General features: G+C 54.6%; 2 protein-coding genes across 3 annotated transcripts; both read left to right on the forward strand.

Moving 5' to 3' along the window:
- The first annotated feature begins 48 nt into the window (after window positions 1-48).
- Window positions 49-9,774, forward strand: RAB4B (RAB4B, member RAS oncogene family). Of its 2 annotated transcripts, none has more exons than XM_016209232.2 (8): window positions 49-816; window positions 1,908-1,988; window positions 2,254-2,368; window positions 3,777-3,839; window positions 3,919-4,073; window positions 5,164-5,259; window positions 5,346-5,476; window positions 9,697-9,774. In XM_016209232.2, exons 1-7 carry the CDS (start codon window positions 801-803, stop codon window positions 5,459-5,461), a joined length of 642 nt encoding a protein of 213 aa, XP_016064718.1. In that variant the 5' UTR covers window positions 49-800; the 3' UTR covers window positions 5,462-5,476; window positions 9,697-9,774. The 2 variants fall into 2 exon arrangements, with proteins under 2 accessions (XP_016064718.1, XP_016064717.1); XM_016209231.2 differs by lacking the exon at window positions 9,697-9,774 and adding an exon at window positions 8,736-9,081.
- A 2,059-nt stretch (window positions 9,775-11,833) lies between these two features.
- EGLN2 (egl-9 family hypoxia inducible factor 2) lies at window positions 11,834-19,360 on the forward strand. The gene is made up of 5 exons (XM_016209230.2): window positions 11,834-12,687; window positions 17,541-17,660; window positions 18,055-18,191; window positions 18,374-18,441; window positions 18,713-19,360. Exons 1-5 carry the CDS (start codon window positions 11,851-11,853, stop codon window positions 18,766-18,768), a joined length of 1,218 nt encoding a protein of 405 aa, XP_016064716.1. The 5' UTR covers window positions 11,834-11,850; the 3' UTR covers window positions 18,769-19,360.
- The last annotated feature ends 511 nt before the right edge of the window (window positions 19,361-19,871 follow it).

Below are 19,871 nucleotides of genomic sequence, written 5' to 3' on the forward strand. Positions count from 1 at the left end.
CCTGAATCTAGCCAATCAACCTACAACTGCGGTAACGTCAGTGGTTGCTAGGCAGACCTTCACTGACAGCCCTTTGCTCCAATCTGGGTACCGGAGGTGGGCTCCTAAAGTTAGATATCGCACAGAATCTGAACAGCCCAATAGGGGATTGTAGTGTCCTCTAGACCAATGGAAGGAAGTGAAACTATTGGGAAAGAGCCAGTTGGATCATGAGGAAGACATAAATCGCAGAGCAGAGGTTTTCTTGGAAGGTTATCTGCAAAGGGAGGAGGGAGGTTGTTAACCTGTGCGTATCCCCCAATTTTCATCCATCCTGCCTTGAAATCAGAAATTGCACTCACTAGGCTCTTTTATCAATCCTGCCATACCCCCTTCTTTGCATCCATATCCCCGTCCCCAAGTCCGCTAGTACCCAATGTGGAGTCTCGACTCTGCCCCCTCCTGACCAAATCCGTTTCTCTGCGGGCCAAGCACTTCTGCCCCGCCCCTTGCCACTTGCTCAGCCAATCGCTTGTCTTGGTCCCACCTTTTTCGACTCGTCCTCTCTCACTCCGCCAATCCGCGCACTTTGCCCCGCCCCCTGATTGCCGAGTCCGCCAATCCCTGCCTTTGAGGAGAGTGGCCGGGTATTCCGCAGCCCTTAGCGGGTCGCACCGGAGGCGGGTGGAGGCGGAAGTGGCGGCGCTGAGCCGCTGGAGTAGGAAGGAGCCGGGGCTGCAGCCGGAGTGGAGCGGCTGCCAGCCGAGGAGCAGGCGCGGCCGGGGCGCCATATTGCGGCCCTAAGCGGCCGCGACCAAGTCATGGCCGAGACCTACGGTGAGGATAGTGGGGGGAAGCTGGGGTCTGGGGTCTGGGCCCAGGTAGGATGCGGCCTGTGGGAATGGGGCGGGGCTTTATGCCAGGGGGCGGGGTCTGGTATTACGGGGCAGGGCCTAGTGGATGCTGGGAGGGGTTTAGTGTGTCTGAGGCTGAGCTTAATCGATTTGGGCGGGGCCTGAGGGTCTGGTTGTGAGTTTAATAGCTTGAGGCGGGATTTGAAGGAGCCAGTCATGATGGATCAGGGTAGGCATTGAGGGAGAGGGTGGGCCTTAAGATGGATGGGGAGGGGCTGGCTTGAATGGCAGGGGTCGAGTTTGATGAACTAAGGGTTGCCTGAGGGATGCTCTCGACCCTGGGACTGCTCTGGCTTGAGAGGTCTCGAATGGGGTTGGGGATGAGTTGTCCTTGAATTATGGGGTGGGCCTAGTGACAAGAGGTGGGGCCTTGGGTAGAGGAAGAGGAAGAAGGGACTTAGAATTGGAAAGTCAGAGTGGATAGATTGGAGGTGGGAGGACAGGGTGCAGTAGAAAGAGCACTGGTTTAGGAGTCAGAGGAAGCTGCATTTATTCAACAGAGAAAAGCCTAGGGAACGGTGCAAAGATCCTGAGGTGGCAAACAGCTTGTCATCTTCAAGGAGTAGACTGAAAACCAGAGGCTAGAGTGGAGTTAATGAGTCAGAGTGGTAGGAGGTGAAGTTGTGAGGCGCAAGGGCAAGATTGTAGTCCTTGATAAAAGAGACCAGGTAGCCTGGGTTTGAATCCCAGCTTTGCCTAGCTGTGGGGCCTTGGGCAAGTCAGTTAACCTTTCTGGTCTCAGTTTCCTCATCTGGAAATGGGGTTAATTATTAGCACACCTTCCACATAGAGTTTTCCTGAGGATTAAGTGAGCTGTTGATGTAGGTAAAGAACTTTAGAACTGTGCCTGGTACATGGTAAGCATTTTATAAGAATTATCTGTTACCGTTGTTACCCATTGCTCTGCTTGTGTCTATTTCTTTCCCTGTAACTGTGATGGCTTCTTGGTTTCCATATTTTTTCCTGTATCCTTCTCTTCACTGGATTTTCCTGATTTTGGCTCCATCTGCTCAGACTTCCTCTTCAAATTCCTGGTGATTGGCAGTGCAGGAACTGGAAAATCATGTCTTCTTCATCAGTTCATTGAGAATAAATGTGAGTGTCTGGGAGTGGTCCTGGGAGCACTGAATGGTGGCATGGGCATGGCATGGGGCAGGTGGGCAGGGGCAGGGCTGGCCATAGGTACAACTCCAGTGCTGGCTTCCTGGTCCTTGCCATGGTGATGCTCTTTGCTAGTTCCAACTGGAGCCTCAGTTGCCCCAGCAATGAGAATGGTTTTGTACAGGTTGAGGGGGCCTTGGAGGACAAGGAATCCTCTGAGGCCCTGTACTGCCTCTTTTCGCCCTCCCACTGCTCCCAGTCAAACAGGACTCCAACCACACGATCGGAGTGGAATTCGGATCTCGGGTAGTTAACGTGGGTGGGAAGACTGTGAAACTACAGATTTGGGACACAGCTGGCCAGGAACGGTTTCGGTAAGTGGGCTGGGCTCCAAAGGAGAGAGAGGGCTGGGGAGGGAGGAGAGAGGAGAGAAAATGGGAGAGAGAGGTGTGCAGAGATACTTGGAGATACAAAGATAGGAGCATGGAGACACTGAGAGGGCAGGCAAGGCAGAGGGAGAGAGACAGAGACTGAGTAGCAGGTACATACAGCCAAAGAGAGATGGAGTCCTGGAGAGAGGGTGACAGAGACAGTGAGAGAAAAAGAGACTGAGAAAGAAGCATAATAAAGGGTGAGAGAGCCAGGGAGAGATCAACAGGCCGTAGAGAGACTATGGTGGTTAGACCCATGTGGCTGGAGGGATGGAGACTTGTGCTCAGGGAGAGACTAAGCATGAAGAGAAAGACACATTTGGGGTGGGTGTGAGACGGTAGAGATGGAAAGAGAGCGACTAAAACAGAAAGAGAAGGGGATACTTGAAAGAGATACACTCAGAGAAGGAGAGAGGAAGAGAGAGAGACAGAGAGAAAAGATAAGGGAGATGAGACAGAACAGACAGGGAGAATGGCCAGGTGTAGCAGAGAGATGGAGAAACTTCTCTGTGTTGGTGGGAGAGACACCTGAGTAGGGCTCAATGCATGGTATGTCTTCAGGAAATGTCTGCAGAGAAAGTGATAGACACATAGAAACCCAGAGTCTGAGGAAGAGACAGAAGAGAAACAAGGGAATACAGTCCGTGAAGAAGAGCTGCTAAGTTAATAGCCGTGTGTTAGTTCACTGTGCGAGGTGCATAAATGCCAGAGACAGAGAAGGAGGGCAAAGGAAAAGCAGGTGTGTGTTATGAACTGGGTTTGCAGTAAGTGCTCAATATATGCTTGTGAAATGATTGCATGAGTTCTAGAGGGACCCAGACTGGTGACACAGGGAGATGCAGACAGTTAGCCACACTGGGAAGGGGGCCTCCCCCAGACACAGCACGAGAGGTACAAGCAGATGTATTTGCATAGCATTTGGCCAGGACTGGGCAAAGGGGAGATACAGAAAATGTTGAATGAATGAATGAATGAATGAATGAATGAATGAATGAATGAATGATAAAGCAAGAGTGGGCATGAGCGAGCCAGAGAGAAATAGAGATTTAAAGACACATACACATAAGGGAGGGAGAGAAAGACACAGGCCAGTGAAGAAATACAGAAAGACAGGGATACAGAGAGTCAAAGACAGAGAGACTTAGAGGCAGACAGAGAGCTAAGTGAGATAGAAATGGAGGGAGACAGATTTCGAGACAGAGAGGCATTGTAGTGAGACTAGATCATGTCAGGGTTTGGGGTAAGGGCCAGCAGTGAAGGGAGGGCCTCCGAACCACCAGTCTCCACAGAGGGGGGCAGTCTTGGGGCAGACCCCAGCCTCTGGGGTGACTGGATCCCCCTTGCCCCATAGGTCGGTGACTCGGAGTTACTACCGAGGGGCGGCTGGAGCCTTGCTGGTGTACGACATCACCAGGTGGGTGTACGAAATGGATGGGGTGGGATCTGGACAGCCCCTCTCCTGCGCTCCCTCTGTTTTTTTCCCTCCTCCACAGCCGGGAGACTTATAACTCGCTGGCTGCCTGGCTGACAGACGCCCGCACACTGGCCAGCCCCAACATCGTGGTCATCCTCTGTGGCAACAAGAAGGACCTGGACCCCGAGCGCGAGGTCACTTTCCTGGAGGCCTCCCGCTTTGCCCAGGAGAACGGTGAGAGCCGTAGGGTGGGTGGTGGGGGTGGGGGGGCAGTCCACTGGGGCCGTGGGCCTCCTGGCTCTCTATGGCTGTGCCCAGCAGGTGAATGTGGAGGTTTAGAGAGGTCTGAGTTCAAATCCGAGTGTTGCCATATGCGGACCATGTGACTGCTCTGGTCCTCTGTTTCTTCATCTAGAAAGTGGGGCTCACAGTGTTTCTGACTCACATCCCGCGTGATGGTTAAGGGGCACGGATCATGGAAAGACTTCAGCACCGCCTGGATGGAGCAGGCACTTGATAATGTTGGCTGCTCAGAAGGTTTCAACCGTAATGGCGAGGGCACAGGGCATTGGTGAAAGGTAGCAACTGCAAACTCCAATGGCCCTAGGGGTCAGGCACGCTTTATGATTAAAGGAGATAGGTCGAGGTTGACCCCATGTTAGCAGGCACTGGCATTAGCGGAGTGGACAAGACTGACAGCCATGTTAAAAGGTATGCAAGTACAAACCCATTTGAAAATATCGTGTTGGCCAAACATCTGCTGGCTTAGCGACTGTCCCCATTCTTCCAGTCTTTAACTTCCAAGTTTAGAGGAGGCTTTGCCATGAGAAAGATGTGGGTTTCAATTCTGGCCCTTAATTTACTGTGAGGCTTTGTCACATGACTGATGGGTGCACTGTGGTGGACCTGGGCCTTGCTAGATGGTGCTGGGGAGACGGTGATGAAGACAGCCTTGGGCCCAGCTCCCAGTCCAGTGTAGGGTAAGTGGGCAGGCAGGCCCATTTCCAGACAGTGACAGCCCAGAAGGGTCAGGGCCAGGCTGGGGAGACACAGGGGCGCATGGAAGCCCAGAGGGGGCACTGGACCCTTCCTGGGAGGTCAGGGAGGACTTTCTGGAGGAGGAGATTTGTGAACTGAGCTCTGAAGGGAAAGCTAGGCGGGTGCCTGGGGAGAAGGGCATTCATGGAAAGGGAATGGTATGTACAAAGGCTGGGAGTGAGGGCAAAGGTGGCACATTTGAGGAACAGAGTGAGAGGCAGCAGGTCAGGGTCTGAGTGGGGGGTGGGGACTGACAGGCCCTGACCTTTTGAGCATCTGCCCCCAGAGCTAATGTTCCTGGAAACCAGTGCTCTCACGGGGGAGAACGTGGAGGAGGCTTTCCTGAAGTGCGCCCGCACCATCCTGAACAAGATCGACTCGGGTGAGACCCGGACTGACCTGTGGGAGTGGAAGGCAGGGGCCACAGGTTTCCAAGGGACCCAGTCTGATCTCTCCCCTCACCCCTAGGTGAGCTCGACCCTGAGAGGATGGGCTCAGGCATTCAGTACGGTGATGCTTCCCTTCGCCAGCTGCGGCAGCCTCGGAGTGCCCAGGCCGTGGCGCCTCAGCCCTGCGGCTGCTGAGACCTGCGGAGCCAGGTGGGATACTGGGGACTCAGGGACTGCAGGGTTGGTCTCCTGGCAAGGGGAAGTATGGAACAGAGACAGACACACAGAAAAGGAAAGGTAACAAGAGAAACATGGAGAAAGAAAAAGACAAGAACACTTGAGTTAAAGGATCCATCTTCCTGGCCATGGGGAAGTCCTTTCTATCCCACTGCCAGCTCCCTGCCCTGGATCTCTGACCCTCCCATTCGTAATTCATCAAGTGTTCATTGAGCATCTCCTGTGTGCCAGGCCCTGTTCAAGTCACTGGTGAAACAGACACAAATCCCTGCCTTCATGGAGGAGACAGACAATAAACAAGACACATAAGTAAACTACAGTGTTACCTCAGTTTTCGAACGTCTCCGTTGACGAACATTTCGGTTTATGAATGCCATAAAACCAGAAGGAAATGCTTCAGGTTTCGAACACGCCTCTGAAGTCGAACATGCCACGCGGCTTCCACTGAGGGCAAGATCCTGAGGCTCCACTGTCGGCTGTTGATCCCTTGGTTTTCGAACATTTCAGAACTTGAACGGTCTTCCGGAGCGGACCACGTTTGAAAACTGAGGCACCACTGTATATAGTCATTAGGGAGATAAAAGCTATCCAGGGCAGGGAAGAGGGTTGGGGGGAGGAATGGAATTTTGAACAGGATGACGAGGCCCACTGAGAAGGTAATATTTGAGCAAAGACTCAAAGGAAGTAAGGGAGGAGGTCATATGGGGACCTGGGGGAAGAGTGTTCCAGGCAGAACAGCCTGTGCAAAGGCCTTGAGGCAGGATCATGCTTCATGTGGGTGAAGACCAAGGAGGCTAATACGGCTGGAGTGGAGTCTGTGTGTGCGCATGTGTGTGTTGAGGGGATGCAACAGCAGGAGGTGAGGTCAGGAGTGGAGGGAAGCAGATCAGTCAGGGTCTTGTGAACCACTGGGAGGACTCTGGCTTATACGCTGGGTGGAAGGGGAGCCATAGGAGGGCTCTGAGCAGAGGAGGGATGGGATGTGATTCGGGTGTTCACAGGTCCCTCTGACTGCATATAGTGGGAGACTTGGGGAAGGCAGGGGTGGTTGCTGGGAGACCAGTGCAGAGGCTGCTGCAAAGTCAAGATGAGAGATGATGGTGGACAAGACCATGGTGGGGACAGAGGAGGTGCTGAGGTGTGGATAGGTTCTATATCCTCCCTAGTCTCTGTCTCCAGTCTTGTCCCCTCTTGATGTAGCCACTGGGTCTTTCTAAAGCACATCTGATCCTGTCCCTCCTGTAAAACCATTCATGGCTACCAGGGTCGATGGGACACAGTGAGGCTCCTCAGCCTGATGTTGGACTGCAGAGGTGGCCTCTGTCAGCCTCATTTGCCTCAACTTGCATCTCTCCCCACCTCTCAGGCCACTGCAGCCACGCCGAAGTTCTTTCTATTTCTCTGGGTCTTTGTTCATTCTGTTCCTTCTGCCAGGAACACTGTTCCTTCCCTCTCTTCCTTGCCAACCTCCTCCCCGTCCTTCAAGAAGCATTGTGTGTTCCAAACTCCTTGAAAGGCTTGCAAGATCCTACAGGATTTGGTCCCATCTCGACCTCTCTGGGGATGTGAATGTCTTCCTAGTCCTGCTCTCTGTGCTTTATGCCCATTTCCCATCCCAGCCTCTGGCAGTTCCAGAGTAGCTATGGGGAAAATGCTCTGGAGGCAGAACCAAAATGATTTCCTGATGAATGAATATGGAATTTGAGAGAGAGGAGTCCAGAGTGAGTTCTTTGGGCAGCATTCTTTTTTCCTTCCAGGCCTTTCCATCTGCTATGTCTTGGCTGGGTGCGCCTGTCCTTCTGCCTCCTTTCTTACACCAACTCCCACTCATCCTCTGATCTCTGCTAACATGACTCCTCCTGCCAGAACCTTTATCCCAGACAGGGTCACTCCCTCTAGCTGGTGGTCTCACAACTTATTATTTGTACAGCATTTGTCTTCTCCATCTGAGAAGGAAAGGAGGTGACAGATCACAGACTCCAGAGCCAGGCTGCCTGCATTTAAACTCCTACTCTGTCATTTCATAGTTAGGTGACTCTGGGCAGATTATTTAACCTTTCTGGGCCTTGGTTTCCTCAGTAACAGTACCTGCCTGCCTCATGTGGGTGTTCAGAAGATAAGAAGTTAATTCATGTAAAGTACTTAGAACAGGGACTGACTAGACTCATAAACAAGGGCTGTTTATTTTTAATTTTTATCCATTTAAAGACTCTGGCTGTGCAGAAATGGCTGGGTGTGTACTGTTCACCCCAGAGCTTAGCACAGGGTCTGTTTCAGGGTTTGCTGTCAGGGAATCAAATATAAAAAGCTGATGCTTTTTCAAACTTTGTTGATTCCAATCTGCAGGAGGAAATATATGTTGATCTTATATAGTCACACACATATAAAACGAAAACACGTGTTTTCCTAGCACTAATATTCTTTCTGTAAAAAATGGAGGTGATAGTCACATAAGATATATCTAGCCATTTTAAAGTGTGTCATTCAGTGGCATTTAGTACTTTCACAAGATTGTGCACCACCTCTGTCTAGTTCCAAAACATTTCATTGCCTTAAAAAGAAAGCCCATACCCATTTAGCTGTCACTCATTCCCCAGTCACCTGCATTGTATCTTCATCGACCAGTATTATTACATATGACACACTCTAATATTTTCTATGTATTCCACTTTATTCTCTTTCAATAAAAGATACATCAAGGCCCACCAAACTGATTTCCTACCCCATTAATTCAGTGCTGCACCTTGGAATCACCTGGAGAGCTTTAAAAGCTACTGATACCTGGGCCTCAATCCAGAGATTCTGAAGTGATTTCAGGATTCCTGGAAGTTCCCAGGCAGTGCTATCTGCAGCAAAGCAAGAACCACTGACTGAATGTATCTCCTCAGTTTGGAAAACCCTGGAATGAGACCTAGAGCCAGGGTGATCCAGGACTGTAGAAGGACACAGAGATACAGAGGTAGGGAGATGAAATTTAGACACTGAGCTACCTCTCTACAGACTCAAGGAGACAGCTCTCTGAGGCAAACAGGGAGAAACCCTCAGACTGCCACAAATTATGTGCAGATGAGAAATAGAAAGTCATACAGACAATGTAGAAACTCTGGGAGGAAGAGAAAGGTATGGAAAGACAGACACAGATAGGAGGGCAGAAAGATACCCAGTAATGAGACAGACACACCAGCTGGACAGAGCCAGGATCCTTCCAGTTCACCTCATGCTTTTCTTTCAGCTCACCTGTTCTACAGGACCAGCCCTGTCCTTCTGGCTGGGGCCCAGACCCAGGCCTCCAGAGGCCGAGTCCCTCACCTGCCCTGGCCTCAGAGAAGCTGCCCTGACACCTGCTCCCCTTCCCTGGCCTGATGTGGCCTGGTTGAGGGGCAAGACTGAGCCACGGGGGAAGGGGGAATCTGTACCTGCTGCTGCTTCCTCTGTCTTGGCTACCCCCGTCCCTCTTGAACCTCTAACCATTCTCAAAGAGTTCCCAAAGCCTGAGACCAGGGCCATTTGGCCCCAGCTCCCCTAACCCTGCCATTGCGAGTACGAGTTATTTATTACCTGAAGGCCTACCCCCACCCCCTCACCCCCATAAAGCACTATTTATACCTGTGTCTTGGCCTCCATCATTTTGGGGTGGAAGGGAGGGATGGGAGGCAGAAGAGGTATCTGATGGAAGAATCAAGTGTCATGATGTTTGGGACCATGTTTCTGGGTCAGACATGATGTGCGGATACACCGTGACTCAGGTGCCTGTTATAGAGGGTATCTCACTGTGTGTACATGTTATGACAGTGTGCCCTGGAGGCCCACATCTGTAACACTAATATCCCTGTTTGTGCCATAATTGATGGTATCTGTAGGAATGTGTGCTGCTTATGTGTGACACTGTGACAACTCTGTGTACTCAGTGTGATTGTATTCATGAGGCTGGTGTTGTTTGGGACACCAAACAACGTAAGAACTCAGGCCTGTGGGTGATACCTATACATGTCTGATGCCTGAAAGCCTGAGGAAGTGTCTGACTTGCATGTGTGCCTCTGAGGTCTCTGTGTTTTGATGTGAATTTGGCTCCTTTGATACACCTGTGTTTTACCGTGAACCGTTTCTGTGTTGTCTCTGAGCACTGTGTGTGGGCCTTTGTGCAACCCGGACTCACGTGCATACTGGAGTCCAGTATGTTGTCCTGTGTCCAGGTGAACCGAGGACGCCGCACGCCCTGCCATTCCCAACTGGTCCAGCACCCTCAAGTCAGCTTTCACCCAACCCCGGAAGGCCCGAGGCTCTGCTCGGCCTAGGTGAGGCGGGGGGCGGGGCATTTAAATGACCTCATCTACACAATTCTCCCAGGCGCTGTCGCCCAAAAGGTTCTTAAAAGACACAAGGCTGTCATGCAGATTTCTTCTCTGCATACCTTTCCTAGGTTGCTTTATTCTGACTCCCACAATTGTCCCGAGGGTACAGGGTGGAGGGGTCCGAGCTTCCTCCTCTCAAGGACCAACTGCACTTCTTCCCTCCGTTATATAAAAGCCTAATTTCCCGACTACTTGAGCCGACATTTCTCAGTGTCTTATCCTTAGTCTTGGGCTGTGAGAAGGCGGGCTGTCCATGTAAATGACATCGGTGATTTGCATGCCACCTCCCGACCGAGCTACTCATTCCGCAGCGCTCTGGGTGCTGAGGGGATGGGCAGGTCCATGTAAATAGCATTATTTGCATACCCCTCCCGCATATCTGCATAATGTTCTCTGATACCCTCCTTCCCCAATTCAGCCCCTCCTAATTGCGTTCCTCCTCTCCGCACATGGTCGGAGCGCAGAATGCAAGTGAGCCTCGCGTCCGCAGGCCCACCCCCCGTTTTCGAGTGGGGCTGCTCTGAACGTCCTCGCCCCGCCCAGCGCGGCTCGCGCCTGCGCACCGTCTCCTCGGTCCGGGCGCGGTCACGTACCCACCGGGAGAGGCGGGGGCGGGGCGTCGCGGGCGGTGGGGGCGGGGTATGGCGCGCTGTGCGGCGCAGGGCGGCTGGCACAAACGGCGGCGCCGGGGTCGGAGGAAAAAGCTCGGTGAGAAGAGCGCGGGGAGGGAAGGGAGCGGGGCGGAGAGGGTGTTCGAGTCGGGGCGCCGGCGCGAGCCCCGCAGGGTGTAGGGGCGCGCGCCGGCCTGCGTCGGCGGAGCTTGGCGACCCTGGGGAGGGAGGAATGGGGGTGGGGTGTGGGGGAGGGATAGCGGCGACGGGCACGTTGAGTGCCGGCCCTGGCGGTGGTTGGGCCGGCAGCGGGCAGCGCGGGCCAGGCGGAGGGGGAGGGGAGTGGGCAGGGGTCCTAGCGGCCCTTAGGCCCTACCTCCCAGCTGCGCCCCGACGGGGCCTCAGAACTCGCACCAAAGGGAGTTGGTAGGGGGCGCTCTTTTCTCCCTGGTCCGGTCCCGGAGTGCGTGAACCCTTATCCGCCCTTCTCTGTGGAACCCTCCTCCCGCGACTCCCTTCCGTCCGTCTGTCTGTCTGAGGGCCTCCTTTCCGCCTGAGTGTGTGTCAGCCCCCAACAGGCTTCCTCTCGTTGGGGTAAGGTCGACCCCTCCACCGCGGTCTGTCCGGCTGTCTCAGGCCCTCCCTCCCAGTTTTTCTCCAGTTTGTTTTTCTGTCTCTGTCCTCACCCCACCCCCACAACCTCTCCTGTTCTCTTTGTCTCTGGACTCCCCAGTTTCCTCTGCCTGTGGACCCCCCACATTCCCTGTCTCTCTGGGACTCCCAGGCAGATAACCTCTATTCGTCTCTACTTCCCACTTCTTCAACCGTTCCTTTTCTACCTCAGGCCCCTCCCTCTTTTCTGTTTGTCTGTCTCAGTCTGAGGTTGCTCTCTCCCCCAGCCCCCACCGCAGTCCTCTGTCTTGGGTCATCTACCCAGCCTTACTCCTCCACCTGCCCTCCTCACTGACTTGTCAGTGATTTCCCCCCAAAATTCTCAGGGTCTTCTTCCCCCAGTTGGTTTAGGTTTTGGGGTCTTAATAGCCAAGTTTGTCTGCCTTTTTACTGCCCTTCCACTCCTCATCCCTTCCCCCAGCCAGCCTGCCTCTAGCTCCTCAAACATCCCTTTTTTTTCTCTCTTTCTCCAGTAAACCTGACAGGTCCCTTCCCGAGTTCCTAGGGACAGCAGAGGACTTGGGGACCAGCGAGCAGCCCCAGGGCACGAGAAGAGCCTCTGCCACCTGCCCTGCCTCACCCTGCCCCACGCCAGGCCCGGCCACCCCGGCCCCCGGCTGCATCAAGTGGAGGAGGAGGAGGCAGCGGAGGAGGGTGGCACCATGGGCCCGGGCCGTGCCCTCCATGCCAGGGGGATGAAGACTCTGCTGCCATGGACAGCCCGTGCCAGCCGCAGCCCATAAGTCAGGCTCTCCCTCAGTTGCCGGGTTCTGTGTCAGAGCCCTTGGAGCCTGGCCGGTCCAGGATGGGGGTGGAGAGGTACCTGCCGTGTCCCCTGCTACCCTCCTACCACCGCCCAGGAGCACCTGCTGAGGCCTCGGCAGGGAGTGGGATCCCCAGAGCCACAGCCACTTCCACCACAGCCAGCCCCCTGCTGGAGGGCTTCTGTGGGCAAGATGGTGGCGAGCTGCGTCCACTGCAGAGTGAGGGTGCTGCAGCATTGGTCACCAAGGGGTGCCAGCGACTGGCAGCTCAGGGTGCCCGGCCTGAGGCCCCCAAGCGGAAATGGGCAGAGGATGGTGGGGATGCCCCCGCACCCAGCAAGCGGCCGTGGGCCAGGCAGGAGAACCCCGAGGCGGAGGAGGAGGGGGAGGGTGGCTTGGGCTGCAGCAGTGGCCACGGGGAGGCCAGTGCCCGCCTGAGGGAGGAGGAGCTGCCTGCTGCACCTGAGCGCCTGGCCCTGGACTATATCGTGCCCTGCATGCGGTACTATGGCATCTGTGTCAAGGACAGCTTCCTGGGGGCGGCACTGGGTGGCCGTGTGTTGGCCGAGGTAGAGGCCCTGAAACGGGGCGGGCGCCTGCGTGATGGGCAGCTAGTGAGCCAGCGAGCTATCCCGCCACGCAGCATCCGTGGGGACCAGATTGCCTGGGTGGAAGGCCACGAGCCAGGCTGCCGAAGCATCGGGGCCCTCATGGCCCATGTGGACGCTGTGATCCGGCACTGCGCTGGGCGGCTGGGCAGCTACGTCATCAATGGGCGCACCAAGGTAAGGCTGCCCAGCATGCATTTGTTTGATGCCTCGAACTCTGAGCACCAGTGGGTTTGGAGACACTTCTGGGGTCACAGGAATGTTTAGGAAGTTTCAACAGACCGAGTGTTGGAATTTGCCTTGGGCTCTCACTCCCTGTGGGGACTGGGGGTGGTCTGTGTGCTTTCTCCCTGTGGGCCATAGTTTGTGTACCTATAAACCAGGGGTTTGGCCTGTAGCCACAGTGCTGCTTGACCTTGCCAGGGATTCTCTTGAAGAACCTGAGGAGATGCTGACATTCATAGCCCCACACCTGTGCATAGGCCATGGTGGGATTCACAGCCTCCTGACGTCTGTTCATGGGCCCCAGATCAAGAACAGTCCATGTAGATAGGCACGGTTCTGCCTCTGTCTTCGTCCTTTCGTGTCACTGTCTGCTGGTTCGTCTGTCTAGTCCATTCTGTCCCCCATCTGTGTCTGGTCTATCCGTTCTGTCTCCCAGGCAGGAGAACCAGAATGTGGAGGGTGGAGGGTGGCAGTAGGTAGTGAGGCCAGTGCCTGGCTAAGGGAGGTGCTGCTTGCTGGTGCTGGACTACATTGTGCTCTGTGTGCCATACTATGGTGTCTTCGTTAAGGACAGCTTCCTGGAGGTGGCACTGGGTGGCCATGTGCTCACTGGGGTGGAGGTCTTGTCCCCATCTTTCCCCTTTCTCCCCATCTTAGTCCCTGTTCTTCATCCTTTCTATCCTGTCTGCCCATCACTTCATCCCTGTCCAGCTCTTGTGTTCCTTGATCCACTGCATTTGTGTCTCTTCTTGGTCCCTTTTTCTTTGGTGTAATAGTTACTAATCTCTCTTAGGGCGCTGGGCCATTTTGAGAATCTGCCATTTTACATTGTTCTCTTAAGAAAAATGCTGATTTGGTTCGAGTTTATAGGGGGTTGTCAGGGCCTCCTGGGCCTCCAGCTGCCCATTCTAGAACCTGGTCCAGGAGCTCTGTCCAGGACAATGGTCCACAGGGCCTTTCCAGCCTGCTGACATGGTAGTTCTCTTCATGGAGGGGTGTGAGGGCCCTGGCCTTGAGTCCAAGGCTTGGTGTTTGGAAAAGGCTCTGTAGGGAGTGCCCACTGCATGATACCAGTGATGCCTGGCTGATGGCACTGGGTGGCTGTATTCTGCCCTGCGGGCATGAGCTTGTCCCCTCCCTCCTTTCTCAGATCCCATCTCCGTTCTGCTCTGTGCAGCTTCCCTCTCAGGCTGGAGCTGGCTCAGGAACCAGGGCTCCCCTGGGGCCAAGGCCAGTATCCTCCCCACCCCAGCTGGAACTTGTCCTACTTCCCTCTCCCTCCTGTTACTTGATAGCTGGAGAGCCAGAGGCAGCCCCTCCCTGGGCTCTGCCAGAGAGATTAGTGGGAGTTTCCGTGGCCCCAGGGTGCTCAGCAGTTTCACCTCAGGGTCCCCCATCCTTGCAGGAGGGGGTTGGAGGTAGGGCACAAGAGCTAAAAGGCCCAGGGCAGGACACTTTTCTGAGGCTTTGCTCATCCACAGCATAGGAAAACCAGGCTAAGTCCCCAGCTAGTCAGTGGCGTTTCAGGAGGGGAGGGTAGAAGAAACAGATCTCTTTTGATGTTTTGGATGTGGTTGTGGACAGGGCCCTAGCTAGAATTTGGTGTAGGGGGACGCTTTTTAAGCCCTAGGTGACCTCTAGGAGGTAAGCCAGGCCGGACTGAGAACGGAGGGGAGGAGCCAGCCCAATCCCTGGAGTTCTCCCAGACCTTCCCCTGATCCAATGAGACACTCTAGGCTTCCCCGCTTTCAAAGAACGACATCTGGGTTCCCTCCGCAGGCTCTGCAATAAGACTGTGTGGGATGCTGGGGTGGGTGGCCACAGTGGTGGTGGGGGCACTGATCACCAGTATGGCCACAGCCAGCAACAACTTGCTCTGGGTGGTTCTGGATGGAGCTCCTGTGTTCCCCTGACTTCTCTTGTGCCTCTGCTTAGTTGGCCTGTAGATGGGAAAAAGTTGACTCCCACTGCCATCTGGGACTACTAGAGAGGGCCTTGCCGGCCTTAGTTTGCCCCTTTAAGAGCAGCTTGGGGGTGGGGCCTGCTGTCATTGGCTCAGTCTCCAGCTTCTGATTTGGTTGTGTGAGTGTGTGGTGGGGCCCTGGGCACATTGTCACCAGTATCCTTTAACTCTTCACTTTCCTGGCTCTGATCCCAGCTGTCCCTTCCCTGAGGTGGAAGGGTGAGGAACAGATTTCCATGTTTCCATGTCATTTTGCTTGTCCCTTTCCCTTGTGAGGGGAGGAAGTAGATGCTTCTCTGGGGCCAGAGTACACTTCCACCCTCCACTCCCTACGGTGTGTATACATGTGGGGGGAAGGGTGGGGCCTTAAAGGGCTTGTTTCTGTGGCCAGCCTTCATGTGCAAGTCCTAGAACATACCATATTCCAGAGGGTGTCCCTGCTGCATGGTGGGAGATCCTGTGTGAGGGTGCACAGGGCAGGAGGAATGGAGGCCCCCAGGCCCAGAGGAATGTTTTTAGTCAGCAGCTTCCTCCTGGACACTAGGGAGACAGGCCTGGCCCCAGGGGCTTACGTGGAGCTCCTGTTGGACCAGTACTAGGTAAACAAGATCCTGTGTTGATTCCACCCTGAAGGGTGGAGTGGAAAATCAGCCCGGGTGCCTTCAGCTAGAGTCAGTACTCCAGGTGCCCCTTGGCCTGAGACGTGAATAAGAGACAAAGGAAGAGCTCCAGGCAGGCACAGGGGCCTTGGGGATAAGGGTGGCCTGGTCAGAGACCAGCCAGGAGGCCCTAGGGGCTGGAGCAGAGCGAGAGTAGGTTGGTGTTGGAGGCTGGGGTCAGGAGTTTGTGTTGTTTTCTTCTTTCTCGATGCAGTGGGTACTTGAAAGGATTTGAACAAGAGCTGGAGAAAAAGGTCTCTGGCTGCTGCAGGATGGATTGTGGGGGAAGAGGTTGTAGTACTGGGCATTTTTTCCCCGCCCTCCTGGTGCACAACCAGCAAAATCTCTGCTTGAACTCTTAACTGGGGAGGCCTTGTCCATCTGTAATCAGTGACTCCCTGATTCCAGGCCACTGGGCCCACAGCATGTTCTTGTCTCCCGGTGAGGTGTTTGCTTAGAGCGCTGACCCATGTGCAAAGAAGGTGCTCCTGAACCTGGGGCTGTGGGACCTGCTCACTAACTGCCCAGGTGCTGCCAGGGGTGGCCTCACCTGGTGGCAGCTCTTCTGGCGGATCAGGTGCACATATTTAATGCATAGCGGTTGACATCCATGCTGGGGTGAACCTTGCCAATGACAGGAGGAGGCTGAGGGATTGAGTCAACCTGGTCCGCCATACCCGGCAAGCCAAGCTGTTTTGGCATCAGACGCTGATACTTTTGATCGGGAATGTTTACCTCAAGGCTGTCTTGCTGGGCTGTGGCTTGCAGGTGTAGCTGCGTGTTAGTGGGGAGCAGCAGCCAGCAGTCTGACCTGGCCTCATTGTGGGTCAAGGTGTTAAAACAGATGGTCCGCAGCTGGGCAGGAGCTGGAGGGTCTTCACGTCAGTGCTTCCTTATTTGCTTCCTCCAGCCCTTTCAGTGGCTTTGGGCAGAGGAGAGGACTGGGACTTTTTTTTTTTAATGTGATTTTAGCCTTTGCTTTGGCTTTCCATCAGGTGGCAGGCACCATGCTGGGTGCCTTTCCATTTATGTCCTGTTCAGTTCCCACAACAACCTGTGAAGTAACTGTCAGCTCCATGTCATGGATGAGGAACCTGAGACAGGAAGTTATGTCATTCCCTTCCTCCCGACATCACAGCTGGTGTAGCAGCTCTGAAATGAACACAGGTGTTAGTTCTGTAGGGACACCTGGGCCCTTTTCCTCACACCACATCTACCTTTTTGTCAGCTCCTTTATGAGAAACAGGCCCTGAGTGGTGAAGCCCAGGCCTCAGCATTGTTAGGGCTGGCCAGGGCAGTGGCAGCCATCAGGGAGAGAAGGCTAGAACCTTGTGGCTAGAACTGTATACACACAAGCTAAGACCTTGAATGAGTCCTAACTATTAGATCTATGTGGTCAGGAACCTGCAGAGTTAGATTCTCAGAGGGGTTAATGCCACTGTTGTAAACAGCAGGTATTAGCCCCATTTTACAGATGAGGCAGTTGAGGCCTGTTCAGGTGATGGGACTGTCCAGCACTACCCAGCAAGTTATCCTTGCAGTTGGGATTAGATCTCAGGCTCTAGTCACATTCTAGGTTTTGGCACCTGTTTAAATGTGTAGGAGACATCATTTACTTAGCAGGCATTCTTTGTGGTCAGGCGCAGTGGTTCTCAGCATTGCTATGCATTAGAATTACCTGGGGAACCTTTAAAAATCCCAGGCTCTAAGTACATGAGAACTCTGAGGTGGGCCTGGCCATTGGTGTCCCAGGTGGTTCCACTGCTGCCGCTGGTGAGAACGCCCTTGAGGCCACATTGCTACACTCCAGAAAACATTGACACTGGTTTTAGTCTGCTGAAATATCTGAGGAGGGGTCAGGCTATCTTTAAAAAGTGAAACCCTCAGTTCCTCATTGAGCCCCTTCTGGGTGCCGGCTCTAGGGTGCATGTGTGCGCACATGTAGGATGGGTTCTGTGTGTGTATAGAACGGGCTGTTGAGGCCCTGGAGCTGAGGTTTCTGGTTAACGGGGGCTTGACTAAAAAGGGTGGAAGTTTGGGGGCTGGAGCCCTTGGAGCCCAGGACACCTGAGAAGTCAGAGATGAGGGGCAGGGGCAGGGAGGGTTGAGAAAGAGGAGGTAATGGCTACTTACCCGAATGTCTCTGCCTGGCCCAGTAAACTGCTTGCATCTGTCTCTACCAGGCCATGGTGGCGTGTTACCCAGGCAATGGGCTGGGGTACGTGAGGCACGTTGACAATCCCCACGGTGATGGGCGCTGCATTACTTGTATCTATTACCTGAATCAGAACTGGGACATCAAGGTAGGGTGTGGGGGTGGGGACGAGGGTGGTGTGGTGTGCATCCACTCTGGTTTCCACTTCCAGCTCAGCTTCTAGCCTTATCTGGTTCCTCTTCTCTACCCACGGGGGTGGGGAAGTCTGCCCCTGGCTCTTCCTGGAGGAGGGCACAGCCTCGCCAGCCGTCCTTCAGGGAATGGTGCAGTCTGCCCAGCCCCTGGCCTAGTGAACCCTCCCCTCTATTTCCTGCTTCAGTAGCTTCCTGCTCCTCTCCATGGGGATGCAGACTTTAGGTTGTCATTCATTTTTAAGAGGTTGAGTGGTGGGAGGGGGTGGTGTGTGCAGCTGCTACACCACTGATGGGCTCCTGGGGGCAGGTGGTGCCAGCCTCCCGCCTCATCCTCTGGTCTGCCCTCAGGTGCATGGCGGCCTGTTGCAGATCTTTCCCGAGGGCCGGCCTGTGGTAGCCAACATCGAGCCGCTCTTTGACCGGCTGCTCATTTTTTGGTCTGATCGGCGGAACCCCCATGAGGTGAAACCAGCCTATGCCACCAGGTATGACCCATACTTCTGGGATATGCCCAGGTGCTCCCCCCAGGACATGATGAAGTACGGAGAGGGGGCTTAGGTGGGAAAAGAACCAGGCTCAGAGGGTGGACTGTAGTGTCACTGGATATGGTGGCTGGAATTTAAGAAAGTGATCTCTAACTGCCTTCTCGCACTGCTCTGGTTCCCAGGTACGCCATCACTGTCTGGTATTTTGATGCCAAGGAGCGAGCAGCAGCCAAAGACAAGTATCAGCTAGGTACCTGCTTCCCAAACCGTTTCCCCTCCAGCCCTTCCTCTTCCACGACCTCACCAGGCCTCTGGCCACCTCATCCACGTCAGTCTTTTACTAAATCCCGCTGTGTTTTTCCTCACCTCTGCCCACCTTCCCTAGACGGCCACTCTCCTGGTACCCCCAGCATGAGCCCCATGTCTTCCTTCTGGTCCTCTCTACCCTTCCCAGTGTTTCTCTGGCCTCTTTGTCCCTTCTCTGCTGACTCATTATCTCCTGTTCCCCTTCCCCCCACCAGCATCTGGACAGAAAGGTGTCCAAGTACCTGTATCTCAGCCGACTACGCCCACCTAGTGGCCGGCCCCGGAGCTGCATGGACAGACAGCTTGCCCTGATTTCCGGAGAGCCCTGGACCAGTGCTGCCCGGCCAGCGGCCCACCAGTCTTGGTGCCTGCTCCTTCCCCGCCACCGCTGCTGCTTCCGACTTTGCCTATATCCTGCCTGGTGTGGAGGGTTCCCTCAGTCACTGAGGACCAAGGAGGGGAGAGACTTGTGCTACCCTGTGATAGGGGCTGGGGTTGTGACTTGGGCAGGGGCCAGTGCTGTTATTATTGGAGCTGGGTGCCTGTGTCTTGCCCTGTCTGGTCGTGCCCCTCTCAGGTGTAGAGAGCTGGAAGGGGGCATTGCCACCTCCTACCAGGATACAGGATTTGGGGTTGAGCTGAGTCATGGCCTCTTGCTGGCAAAGGTTTGCTGGGGGGGAGGGAGTATCCCCAAGCCCCCCCCACTCCTCCAGCCTGGAATGTGAAGTGACTCCCAACCCCCTTGGCCTTGGCACCCTTTGGACTAGGCTGCCGCTGCTTGGGCAGGATAAAAGGTGCTGGGAGGAGCATGGGTGTGAAAGTCCTGTCAGCCAAGAAATAAAAGTTTACCTCAGAGCTGCACACATCTGACTCCCTGTCTCTCTTTGGCAAGGACATTACTCCATCTGCATGCAGTTCAGGGCCTTTATTCAACAGAGGGTAAGGAGGTCTGAGAGTCAGTGAGCCAGAGAGTGGCTGAGCCTGACCTCGGTGGGCCACCAGGTGGAGCTGGAAAGCTGAGGGACTGCTGCCCTGGCCGGTGCACTGCAGGGTGAGATCTTTGTTGGAGGGGCTCCCCACAAGAAGCAGATAGAACCGCTGCAGGATGGTGAAGAAGAGGAGGGTCTCTGATCGGGTCATGCCTGCACCCAAGCACACCCGTAACAAGTGCTCCCTAGACTCGTGCACAATCCCCGGGCTGGTGGATACCTTGGGCAGAAAGGCTGTGCAGATGGGCATTGCAGGTGAAGGCACATGACAGTCCCAGGGTGGTGCGGGCCAGGGAGCCAGTCCAAGAGGAAGGATAAAATGTACATCTAGGGGGACAGGATCTCAATAGGGTCTTGAACAAGACAACTAGTTTCCCTACGGGGT

Source organism: Miniopterus natalensis, chromosome 18 (assembly GCF_054644295.1).
Source record: "Miniopterus natalensis isolate mMinNat1 chromosome 18, mMinNat1.hap1, whole genome shotgun sequence".
Classification (NCBI taxonomy): Eukaryota; Metazoa; Chordata; class Mammalia; order Chiroptera; family Miniopteridae; genus Miniopterus; species Miniopterus natalensis.